The sequence below is a fragment of the Phalaenopsis equestris genome, unplaced genomic scaffold (genome assembly GCF_001263595.1).
Source record: "Phalaenopsis equestris unplaced genomic scaffold, ASM126359v1 Scaffold000224, whole genome shotgun sequence".
Lineage (NCBI taxonomy): Eukaryota > Viridiplantae > Streptophyta > Magnoliopsida > Asparagales > Orchidaceae > Phalaenopsis > Phalaenopsis equestris.
Window position 1 is genome coordinate 6,431,976 of NW_018164666.1, and position 13,550 is coordinate 6,445,525.

The 13,550-nt window shown below is 35.7% G+C and overlaps 1 protein-coding gene across 3 annotated transcripts in view; it reads left to right on the forward strand.

Moving 5' to 3' along the window:
* The first annotated feature begins 4,487 nt into the window (after positions 1 to 4,487).
* The window catches only part of LOC110023388 (alpha-mannosidase I MNS5), a 112,620-nt gene continuing 103,557 nt past the window's right edge, over positions 4,488 to 13,550 (forward strand). The window contains exon 1 of one of the 3 annotated variants that reach the window (XM_020722786.1): positions 4,488 to 4,801. In XM_020722786.1, coding sequence (XP_020578445.1) covers positions 4,650 to 4,801 — 152 coding nt within the window. In that variant the 5' untranslated portion in view covers positions 4,488 to 4,649. The remainder of the gene's footprint in view (positions 4,802 to 13,550) is intronic. The other 2 variants (XM_020722784.1, XM_020722785.1) reach the window with 2 other exon arrangements.

The window sequence follows — 13,550 nt, forward strand, 5'->3', positions numbered from 1 at the left end:
CTAGTCATTAATGCTCTTTGGACTTTGGTTGCCGCTGTCCTTTAACACATGACATCATTTATGACATCATTTATGTTTTGAATTAGTTTGGCACCACCGTTCGGACACTAAGATTCAAATCTATTTAATAATAAATTTATAACTATTTGAGATTTATTTTTATAAGATATTAGATGGTGAAGGGATGAAAGTCTTAACAAAGAATAAAATAAAATTTTGTTAGAAACATTAATGTGCATAAAAGACAAGGAATAATGAATATCTTACAAAAAGTTTTTTTAATCTAATTTTGTAAGTCATCAATTAAAAAAGTATATATCTATTGACATTGGATTTATTAGAATTATTGCATTTAAATATTTAATTTTATTATTATTATTATTATGTATATGTATGCATTTATGTTGTAGTATATTCTCATTAGTGATAATGTTGCTTTTATATAGCTTGTTTATTGTTTAACTATGATAAATTAAACAAATAAATAGACTTTTTATATTTTCAATATGTTAGGAGTACTTTGGTCCAAGGAGTTATCTCCATCTTTTTGATTCCATATCATATTTCTATTTCTCTCACCCATCATCTCATAGTTGGTCAACCTTCCTTCCACCTCAATAACAACTACCCCCCTTGTCCTAATTGAATGCAACTGACTATAAACTACTCATGTATTATTTTTCTCAAGTTGTAATAGATATCCGACTTCACATGATGTTTATCGCTTATATTTGGGTATTGTTCTTGTAGTGGTTTCTCCTTTGGGTTTGTTTTTTTATTAATGATATCCTTTAATGCAAGAGGTAAATATGGTGAAAGAAAAAGAAATTATGGATTAAAAAAATAGATTTGAAGGATGAAGATGTAGAGAGAGTAGAACGTAATGTAGGTATTAAATGGAAATAATAATTTGGAGGGAAAAAAAGAGGTAGAGGGAAAGGATGGTAATGTGAGCATTGAATGACAGATATGATGTGAATTAAGAGGCTGAGAAGGTAGATATCCAGAAGGCTGGAATAATATCAATGTAAATGAGATGGCAGTGTTGAGGTTTTTTGAGGTGGGGGGAGGGGGGTACACTTAATTGGAAAATATTGATAATGAGTTGAAGTAAATAATGATTTGGTGATGGTCATGCAGCCTGGTTGAAACAACAATAATTATTGTCGGTGGTCATCATTGATGCATATAAGAAGGTCTGCGATAGCAGAGTAATGAATTATCATTTTAGCATTACACGTAAACTAATCACACACTCAAACAATTAAAGAGAAGTAAGTAGGAGAACACCTTGAATTTTTATGTGGGAAACCTTATAAAAAGAAGGAAACCATGGGTCTAGCCCTATTAAAGAAATCCACTATGAATGATTTGTACACATGTCTACTTTTCTTCTAAATTAAGGAAAATGGAGTTACAAAGTTAATCATTATAAATGTATAACTGTAATTCATTGATAATATGCATAGTTTGGCTGTAATGAATGTAGTTATTGGTGATAGTAAACTGCAAGGGTCATAGTTGATTATTATATAGATAATATTTTATTGTGAATTTTGTCAATGGTGGCTATAGTGCTAGCTTGTCACGTAGGTCGCAGTTAAAAGTACTGATAGTAGTTGACCGTGTGGGTCATAGATCATTACTTCAGGAGCCTCAATTGGCCACAAAAGTATTAGTAGAAAGTTGTAAAGTTATGAGCCATGTATGTCATAGTTGATCATGTAGACCATAGTGGTGTATTGCGATAACATTAGTATGCTACAACGACAGGATTGAGAAATTGCATGAGTTGTAAGCCAAGTAAAATGTAGTTTGTTACGCAGGTCGCAGTTGTGACTTGTGATGATGACTATAGGACACAAAGACTGAAGTTGAGAGCTACATGAGCTGTCACATAAATGTCATAGTTGATTATGTAGACTGTGCTGGTGATCTGCAATGATGTCCATAAGTCACAGAGGTCGGACTCGAGAGCTACACATGTTGTAACCCACATAAGCTATATTTTGTTACATAGGCTGTAGTGGTGAGCTGTGATGAAATTCGTAGGTTACAAAGCCTAGAGTTTGTAGGTCGTAGTTGGTTACATAAGTCATAATGGTGAGATGCAATGACATTCAAAGGCCGTGAAAGTTGAAGTCAGGAGCTACATGAGCATGTGGTAATGTCCATAGAATGTTGAGGTTCGAGTTGTGAGCTATATGATCTATTATATCATTTGTAGGCCACAAAAGCTAAATTTGGGAGATGCACGAGCTGTGAACCACATATATTGTAGTAGGACACATATACCATATCGGTGAGTGGGGCACATATGACATGGCTGTTAGCTGTGATGATGTTCATATGTCATAAATGTTATGAGTTATGTAGAACATAGTTGCTCACATAAGTTATAATGTGGAGCTGTAATGACTTTTATAAGTAGTAGTTGGTCACAAGCTGCGAGACTCGTAGGACATAGTTGGTCACATACAAAGAGGTCAGGGTCGGAAGATGCACAAGTTATGGACCAAGTAGGTTGTAGTTGGTCATGTAGGCTATAGTTGTTAGCTTTGATGACGCCCATATGCTGTAGAGGCCAGAGTCAAGAGCTGTACGAGTTGTATACCACATAGGTTGTATTTGTTTGCCTAGGCCATGTTTGGTCGTGTGGGGCGTAGTTAGCCGTGTAGGCCATAATGGTTAGTTATGATGACATATTAGCCGCAGAGGCTATAATCGAGAGTTACATGAGTTGTGGACCATGTAAGTCATAGTTTGTCATGTAGGACATATTGACAAATTATTATTAGTTATTATAGGGAAGTATTGATGGTTCCTTGATTAAATGTTATTCATGATCTTGTATTTAGAGCATGTCATTACACCGCTTTCGAATTTCATTAAACTGTAGTCGTGATGCAATGTTACACCGTGCATCAATACACTATAGGTGAGGTGTGTTATTATATCGTCTTTGAGTTGCATTGTTGCATCATCTTAGGGTCACATCATTGCACAATCTTAGGATCATAACATTGCTTCGTATTTGAGGCGTGTTGTTACATCATGTGCGGAGCGTGTCGTTTCATCTTATTTAGGGTGCGTTATTACAACATCTTCAAGGAGCATTGTTGTATAGTATTTTAGGTGTGTCATTACATTGTCTTCAGAGAATGTTGCTGTAGATTGGTCAGGATGATGCGTCGCTACGTCTAATGCTTAGTTGCTCTATAACATACACTGGATTTCACTTCATAAATTGTGATTTCACTAGGGGTTTTGTTACAACGAGCGGCGAGCGGTTGACGGTAGTTGATGACAGTTAGTGGTTGACGACTGCAGAAGCGGGTGACGTTCGTTGGACTTTCGATGTAGAACACTGGACCCCGACTCCTTCTCCTCCAAGCTTCATGCATCCTCAAGTTCAAGGTTTAGGTCCCTCTTCATGAAGGGGGTATAACTCCATTTATAGAGTCAGTGAGAGGTCTCCCTGCAAATAAGAAAGAAATACAGATCACACCTCCAGAAAACTAAAAAAAATTCCTTCGATCGAACAATGTTTTTGTGGGCATTTGAGTGTTTTAGCGAATAACAATGTCAAAATTGAGTGACCATTGGATTTGTTTTGTCAATATACAAGATGTGACGATAAACATGTTTGTTTGGGAATACGTTCGATCTTCAAATAATGAAAAAAACTTCTAAAAGTGATTTGAAGACTTTATCTGGGCCTGATTTGAATTAGATTGGACAGATTTTGATGTAATTGTGTTTATCTCGGTGAGCTTTTAATGAAATGTGAACATTCCTTGCTCAAAATATTGTTTGAGATCCGTGTCTGATGACGAAAATTTATTGACGGCGTATCAATGTAGTTCAATATAAGCATAACCTTAGAGAGAAATCATATCTAAGTTACTTTATAAGACTAAGTGATCCTATTTTAACAGTTTATTTTTATACTTGTTTATTATGATGAGAATATTATAATTTCTTATTTGTTATACAACGATGTAATACTTACTATTACTATAAATAATTGTTTATTTATTTTTTGTGCATGCATCATATAATTTTGTGATAGCTCATTAGCGCATTATAATTGTTCTATTCTAATATACTATATGTTTCTTACAGCATATTTTAATATAGTATTTATGATTGCATGTTGCTATTGCAACTTTAATCCTTTATGATTCAAAGTAAAATAAAAGAACTTTAATATGAAATTTACTCTCTCATATCTACTAAAAATAAATATTGTTTTAACAATTTGAATTATTTTTTAATATCGTTTGAAATCTATTCAAGCAAGGTGAGAATATAGTTTGAATAATGTTTTCAATCTGATATATTTTTATAAGAAAATAAATAATCACCATTAATCCTATCATGACACTTATGAAGACAAACATTTTAATATAAATTTAAAAATAAATAAATGGAAAATGCTTCGGAAGGGCCTTTGTAGCCCGAAAGGCCCTGGCCCATATACATTCACCCTGTGCCTCGCAAACTAAAGATCCTCCCGGCTAGCTGAAATACCGAGGCAGCGTATCCATAGCTACGCATACTGTATTCGAGGGTAGAATTTGTTTCCTGCCGACTACCTTCCTGTAGCCTAGCTCCGCTCGCGGGAGAAAACCGATTGTAGCTCAGCCATGGCCAGAGAGCGACTCAGATCAATTTACTCCTTCAAGAGCAGGACACTTATCTTTTTATCCCTTCTCCTGCTCAACCCTGCATTTTCCCAGAAGGCCACTGGATTTGGTGACTCCAGGCGGAGAAACATGAAGGCGAAAGTCCGGCAGATGTAAGTTGCTTGTTCTAGAATGTCTTTTTTCCTCAATTTTCTTGGAATTAGGGCATTTGCTGTTCTTATTCTATTGAATTTATTGTCGTTGTAAGTTGGAACATGTTTTGTAATTTTGATATCTGGAATTGGTTAAGTTTCTGGATTGTCGCAATTCGATTTTGTGAACTCCATCGAAGATTAAAAATCTGCTAATCATTAATTGGAGACCTATCGAGATTGAAAAAAAAAATGATCAAAGGGCAGAAGTTTGACTATGCTATAGAGGGATCCTTCTTTACGTTTGTGCTAAAATGTAAACGATAGAATGTACCAATTCTTGCCTGTTATATTGCAGAGGTTTAGTTGATGGCAGCTTGACCTCACTGGTGATTTGTTCAGGACGCTGATGGTGCTAGCATGAAATTCACTAGATATGCCGTTGTTGAATGCCAATGTCGCATTGAAATTATCAGATGAAACCATGATTAAGACTGGCTCTATCTACTATCTAGTAGTCATACTAATACCTGATTGGTCTACATTGCAATAACAATCTTGAAATTTATGCTTGCTTTTTTATGATCAATGTTAGTCCTGGTTTATTAATTATTAGTGGAATTTACGTACACACCACACAATTCTTATGTATTTAAATATCTAACGCCTAAGCTTTCATATTTACATTTATGTCACTTCGGTTTCATAAAATTATTCATCTAAGGGTGTATCTCACCTTTAGGAAGTAGGTGAAAGTGGTATTTTTTATGTCATATTAAACTTTTGAGTGTTGTGCATGCAAATATTAAAATTTGGATGTTGGACTTAAATATGTAAGAATTGTGTGATATTTATGTAAATGACTGCTATTATCAATGTTTATAGTTTTTTGCTTAAAATAATGATATGCAGGACGTATCATATGTTGGAATTACAGATCTAACTGTAGCAAGATACTACTCAAGAAAGAAATATGAAAGATTGTAAAGTTTGTGGTTAGGTAGGGATGGATATATCTTATGAAAATCCCACCATAATGCTTGAACTTTATCATTTTTTGGTAGAATATATATAGATTAAACTTATGAAAATCCTACCATATTACTGAAGAACTACATTTTATATATGACTTCCGGCATGACCCGAAACTAACATACTTTTCCCTTATCATTAAAAGGAGCATGATGGTCTATTAAAAACCATTGATTTGTATGCCATGGGTTGGGGTGCATGAGAGCATAGTAACTGGCCTGGGAACCATGAATAGGGGAAGTTTTCACCTTCTTTTATTGCTTATACTAACGCGTGGGCTTCTTCGAGTTGCAATTGCGAATACTGTAACTGCTGTAGTGCCGCGGCCCAACACTTCTCCCATTTTTATTTTTTGTTTCCCTCCCTCTTCCTTTCCTTTTCTATGATTCTCCTATTGTATTTCCTACTTATTCCATGCTTGCCTATTCTATTTCTTTCTTTTCCTAAGCATTACCTAGTCTATCTACAAATTCTTATTATAAATGTGTGTTGTTGAGTGTTTAGGAGGCAGTTTTGATGAGTGTAGATTTATGAGTGTTGCCTTTGAGAGTTTATTCCCCTTCTAGGGCTGTATTCGATGACGAGATTGTGCTCTGGCTGTAACTCGTCCGGGGTGGTGGCCGTCTTCAAGGGCTTGGGCGGTGCTTTGACTGTAGCTCAACCTCGACGAGACATTTATCCTTGAAGCCCCCCTTTAGCACCACTTCCAACAACCGTAAATCATACTCTCTGCTGCTATCCAGACCCCGCCATCCCTCTTTTGGTTGCTACCTAGCATTCCAACTGTTGTTCAGATCATGCCATCCCTGTTCAAGTTGCTGCCCAACATTTCGACTGCTGTTCAAATCACCCATTCTCTTCTGACTATCGTTCAGACTATCGGCGACCCCTCCTACTTGCTGCCCCAAATTCCGGCCGCCAGATTTCCACCTCCAGAGCCATAGCCACGCCGCTGCCAGCATGGCCGATGCTCACCTCTTGTCCTCCGGACTGCTTGCCATCAAGAGTGTTGTTTCTGTCCTGTGTTTTTTCCTTTGTCTTATATCTGACTTCATCATTGTTGTTTACTGTTTACATGTGTTGTCGTTTATTTCATGTTCGCAAGAGTCTCGTTTGTACCCTTTTTGAATTAAATAATAATAATTGTGCTCTTCATGGTGATTTGGGCTTCCTCCAGTATCATATATTGAATTAATTTTGTATGGAAGTTTGTATACAACAAACTCAACATTATGTTTTATATTATGGTTTAGACTGCATAGGTTTTGTCATAATAGATGATGGAAAAAATGTGTCTAATAATGCTTTATGTTTTGTAGTTTTTTTGAATTAAAAATGCTTAATCTCAGCAATTCTCAATTCAAAGTGGCATAAAACCTTTAAAAATGATCTTTCAATTCATTGGCTCATTTGCTCATAGCTTATGGCTTCCCTGATACACAACTCAGAAGAAGGAGAGATTTGGCAAATTAGCAAGAAACTTTTATTGAATTATCTTGCACCTAAATTACAGGATCCTAGGCACTATTTATAACATTTTTTTTCTTATTTGAAATGATAAAACTGCTCGAACTAATATTGCATGATAAATAACATTGTCCCCAACTATTTAGCATATAGAAAACTAAGCACAAAGTACCATATGCTATAAAAAATTTATCATGACATCAAATTGACACCACAATCATGACATGCATGCAACTCATGTTAGCTTATATAAAATCTTGTTGTTTATCCTAGGGTGCAAAAGGTTTCACACAATTTAAATGCTATGGAGGAGGAATTAGCATTGTGACCAATCACGTGGAAGTATTTATGGTATTTTTCTAGCGAATAAGAGGATTGGATAGGTATGAATTCAAAATTAACTAAAGGACACTACTTTTTTTTTCATTCTTAAGAATTTTTTGGTTACATTGGATTGAATTGATAAAGTTAGATAGGTAATCTAATTTCATTGCATTGGATTTATTTTGGTGGGTTATACCCAGCTTAGTTGGATTAGGTGTAGAATTAGATAATTAGTATTTTTGAATGGCAAGTGCATTGATTTTTATTGTTCTTGGGATGAAATCATGTAGATGATCAATCAAATAATTTATGATCATAATTTTGGCATTTGGACCTTCAAAAGATCAAAGAAGTTGTGTTTTGTTGAAGTTTGATGGCCTAATTTCTGCTTAAAATTTCCCTTTAGAATTGATTGTATGATCATGCTATTAAGATCAATATGGATGTCATCAGTAGTCCATAAGCGTGATCAAATTCTCAAGATAACACTGTCAAGTGAGAACAAGGCTCCAAAAGTTGGATTATTTGATCAAAATTCATTTTAGAACATATTCTTAGGCGTTTGAATCTTTAAGCTTCTTTGAATACGCTTTGATTAGGATAATTCCTACTTGATTTAAGTTTGAGCATATCTTGTTTACTATTTTAAGTGGGAGTTTTCTCTTTTTCATGGATTTTTTTTAGTTGGATTAAGATTGATTCCTAGTACAATTGTTGATCTGAAGGCTTTGAATTCGTAGAAAATTAGAAAGAATTCTTCAAATTCCTTTCTTTTCATGTTTTCCCCTCTTTGCTTTGTATTTTTCAGCTTGATTTTAGATTTTACAGCTAGCCAGGTAAGCAGATGCTCTCTAACATTCACCGTTGAAGCCACTGCTTGCTTTTAAAAGTTGATAGTCATTTCTATGACCATTCCTACAATGGTTATTGGTTATCATTACTACAACTACACGGCTGCTATATTGTGGAATACTACCGTCATTGTGAAATTCTTGTGGCTGATTCTAGAATACATACATGGAAGAAATATAGGCAAATTTTCTGTTAACAAAATATTCAGAAGGAAAGAAAGTGAACAAAGTGTTGTCCACAACAAGTTTAGAACCAATACCTAGAAGAGAATTTTAATTTTAGCAAGGAAGTTTCATAAAGATCTGTTATAGATCAAGTTAGCATTCAAGCATTGATCCTTGGGGCACGGTGACACATAGAAGGGCTATAAAGACTATGTAGAGGAGCTTCTTGTCTTGAATGCATTTTTAAAGTAAATGAATAAACAAAAGAAGCTAGAGAAATTCAATTAAGGGCTAATGACGTTTCCACAATTTAACCGTTCAAATGATTAGACTATTGGTGTAATGATCATTATGGTGAAGTTGATGAAGTGCAACAAAACCTCTACTTCAACTAGTGGGCCAAGTATTATTCCATTTTTAATGCCAAATACAAATGTGATTGGATAGATTGAAATGAGGATATGGCTACCATTCATGAAGGATTTGTCTATGCAAATTCAAATCATAGTGAAGATTCCTACTTATGAGAAAATTGATGTGATAAGTTGGATGCATGGATCAACTATTTGGGTTTTACTTCAACTTGTATGGCCATAACATTGATGACAATGTTGCCTTCATTTGGCTGTTAAGTCATTATGCTTTAGTGCGGTGGAATGCTCTCGAAAGATGAATGGGCGCTGACCTAGGAGATGTTCAAGAAGTTGATACATCAAGAGCTCTATGTGATTGGGCCATTTAAAAGATTGGTAAAGGGAGTGTCACAGTTTGAGGCAATCTTAAAGGCAATTAATGTAAGGTACAACATTGAGCTCTCAAGTCATAGGATTACTTTGGGAGTAAATCATGAGGATATGCAAACTATAATGAAGTACACCTTAGATCTCGGTCAATATGATGTTATGGCTATAAGATGTAAGAATTAAGGTATGAAAGAGACGGTAGTAGAATCATTTGGGGAATGACCCAACTTCTTAAAGAATAAGAAGGAAGGCAAAGAAGATGGTATTGCTCTAATGTTAACTTCCACCTCTACTTTGAAGTTTTATGATCATTGCTAAATGTCTAGCTATACTCAAAAAAATGCTAGAAGGTTTACACTGACTTTGTTCCTGAAAAAGAGAATGATTTGAAATGAAAGATGATTACTGCTGCTGTGGATAATACCATGTTTTAATTGGTTGCATGGGTATAAAATGAGGATTTAGGTCTTGCAATAAGAAATTAGCGCCAACCTTGGCATTTTAGCAAGAGAACTTTATTTCTGCAACTCTAGTATAAAAGTTGGGGTTGAAAACTACACCTTTTTCATAGAAAAGGGATCCTTAACGAGGATTGATTGCTAATGACAGTTGAAGTTTGCAATTACTATGGATTTTATTGATGAGATGCTGTGCAACTTGATTTCCTTTATTACCTTTCAAGTTATGCCTAGTATTCCATACTTGCATGACATGTATATAGTTTTATATTATCATTATTACTAGTTTCATTACTTGCAAGCCTATGTTATCATCTATGTAGATTAAATTTTAGTCCTAAAAATCATGTGAATAACATTTGAAACATTTAAGGAAGGTGTTCCATCCATTTTAGTACCACCAACTCCATATCAGCCAAAAGAAGTGTGAATTTACTAAGACATCTCTCCTATATTTGGAATTGAAGGGGCCAATGAAGAAATTAAATTGATCCTAAAATAATTAAGGCAGTGTCGGTCAACTTTTTTGATGATGATTTGAAAATATGGATATGAAAATAATTTTTGAAAGTTAATTTAATATAATAGATATATAGTTTGAGTTTTAAAAGTAGTATGTTTTAATTTTTGAAAAATGAGACCAAATGGATCTCCTTAGTCCAAAGTTTGCATAATCGTGCCCGATACCGCGAATACTTCACTCTCCAAAAAGATAAGTGTAGACCTCGACGATAGACCCAATCCTGCAAACTAAGAGAATTGTGACATCCGTTTGGTCTGCGAACCTTTTATGTATGACCGAAAAGTTTCCTTATCTAATACAAAGATTAAATAGAGTTTATTTTATCTGAGTTTCAAGTTCCCTATAAAGGCAAGCTCCTATAGTTAATTACATCTCAAATGACTGGGGTCAATTGAGAAAACTCTCGATAATGATCAGAGGTATTAGTCTTCAAGATTCCAAAGTTTAGGTTTTCACGATAGGACGTAAAAAAACAAGTGAGAGTGGCTCAAATAGGAACAATTATTTTCAGGAGTCCAAAGGAAGGAGAAAGTAGGGGATGTCATAGATATTGAGGAGAATCTCGATGAATTCCCAGACTATCCTACTGTGTGACTACATTTTTTGAGACGACGTTAATTAAGTGTTTGATCCTGCCAATTTTATTATTTGAGACTTAAACTTGCATAATGCCTGATTATGCAAATAGCCCACAGAGATAAGAGGGTTTACGTCGTGCCGTACGACAACCTTAGAATCTAAATCGAGTTAGGACTTACGCTGCACAACATGGTTGTACAGGGGCCTAAAAAGAGAGAGTGAGGATTTACGTCACGCTAGGCGAGCTACCTCGAAGTTCTATGGGTTGTTATCATGCTAGAAAGGGATAATGCTGAAGAAGATCCTCTTGCTGCTCGGTCTGAATTCCTCGCCGTGCTGCCCACAAAGTTAGCTCCAAGCTCTTGTCGTCGCGACGACTCCAGGGTTCAAGTGTTTGGGATTGGTGGCTTATGCTTCACAGTTTTGGTGTTAAAATTTGGTTTTGTTTTGTTTCGGTTTTGATTTTGCATGAAGAATAGTCAAATTGCAGGTGAATAAAAGATACTTGAAAGGTAAACTGCAGTAAAGTAAAATGTTGTAGATAAACTGTAAAAGCATACCTGGGCATCTGCTACTGTTGTGCGATTAACATTGTAATCATATTATGATTTGCGACATATTTAAGTATACTTGCAAGAAAAATAAATAAGGCAAGAAAACCTAGCATGAAAGTCATAAAAATGAGAAATGAGTAGTAGAACTCACGAGCGAAAGGAACATGTAGCCACATATGACAGATCAAGACTAGGTATAAGACATTGGTAAAAGTGGGGGCTCAGAGCTGGGCTGTGTGCTTCCCGACCTTGAGTAAGAGTTTCCAACTCGATAATCTACAGGAGGTAGTTCTTAACCTCAATCTAAATGACTAACCATGGACTTTTATAAATTTTCATAGAAAAATTATTTAATTTTCATGCAAAGGTTGTTGTTTAAGTCTTTTTTTTATGCAGAGTTCCTGTCTAAGTCTTTTTTATGCAGAGTTCTTTTTAACATGCAAAATGGATTTTGTTTTATTTTCATAAATATTTTTGTAAAGTCGTACAGTCTACAGACTAGTCACTCTAATCGTGCCACTCTAATTGTGCTAGAACTACTGACAACCTCAGAGTGTTACGGGTTCCCCACTAGTCTTGTGTTGGTGAATGAAATTATCATCCTACAATTTATTGGGTCCCATAATTGGGTCCTGATGTCGTAGGATGAAATATCATTCTGCTCTACCACTGACGTGCCTTTGTCATCATCGCCCTCGCCACCTAGACTCTAGACTTATTCTAGTCCGATGATTCATATGTGGTGTTAACAAATTTCCTCAATTGCTAGAAGAATTTGAGTGTAATATCCAAGCTCAAATCCCGGTGCACTGGGTTTCATTATAGGTTAAGTCGTAACGGGAATTTCACTGTTGATTCAATTAAGGAAGCATGAACTACGTCTCGGTGCATCATCGGTGCATCCTCGGTGCATCCTGGTGTCCAGTGTCTTGATCAGTTTGTGAATCAGGGTCAAGTGCCAAGTTTCATTATTTATTAAAAAATTAGGTGGATGAACGCTCAGCTAGGGTGTGCTTCTAAAATCTAGGAAGTCTCTGCTGAGAATTAGGTGGATGGACTCTCATCTAAGGTGTGCTCCTAAAATCTAGGAAGCCTATGTTAAAAATTAGGTGGATAGACTCTCACCTAGGGTGTGCACCTAAAGTCTAGGAAGCCTACATTAAGAGCTAGGTGAATGGACTCTCACCTAGGGTGTGCTCCTAAAACTCTAGGAAGCCTACATTGAGGGCTAGGTGAATGGACTCTTATTTATGGTCTGCTCCTAAAATCTAGAAGCCTATGCTGAGAATTAAGTGGATGGACTCCCACCTATGGTGTGCTCCTAAAATCTAGAAGCCTATGCTGAGGATTAGGTGGGTGAGCTCTCACCTAGGATGTGCTCCTAAAATCTAGAAGTCTATGCTGAGAATTAAGTGGATGGACTCCCAGCTAGAGTGTGCTCCTAAAATCTAGGAAGCCTATACTTTAGTTTGTGCCTAAAATGATGTTCTACACCCAATTAAGTGTTTTCCAAGTAATTAAATAAAAAATTTTCATTTTTTGACTTGATCATGTAACAAAAATAATAAAACAAACGAAAAAAAGAAGGTTGACCCACTTCCAAAACTAACAAATCAAATAGCAAGTGAATCAATATAAAAGCGTTAAAAGTCTTTCAATAACTGTAATTAAATAGACTCTCGAGAAGGGTGCTTAAATCTGTTCCAAAACAGTGTTTTGATTGGCTCAAAAGTCTCACAGTTTAACATAAAAAGAAATGAGATTCAAAAGCCACAAGAGACTACGAAAAGTGCAGCTCAAAAGTCACACAATTGAACCAAAAATGCAACCCACAAGCCACCAAGCGGACCCAAGAAAGTACAGCAAAACAAGCCCCTTAACAGTCCCAAATACCGTGCATTTAAAGGCTTCAAAATTAGTGTTTAAGGGCTCCAAGACCAGCCCACAAAAGCACCACAAAACTGTACATAAATTGCTCCAAATCGACCCAAAAAAGCACCCGAAAACAGTGTCAAAACGGTGCCCAAGCAGCTCCAAAACCAGCCCACAAAACACCCCAAAACAACCCTTAAAC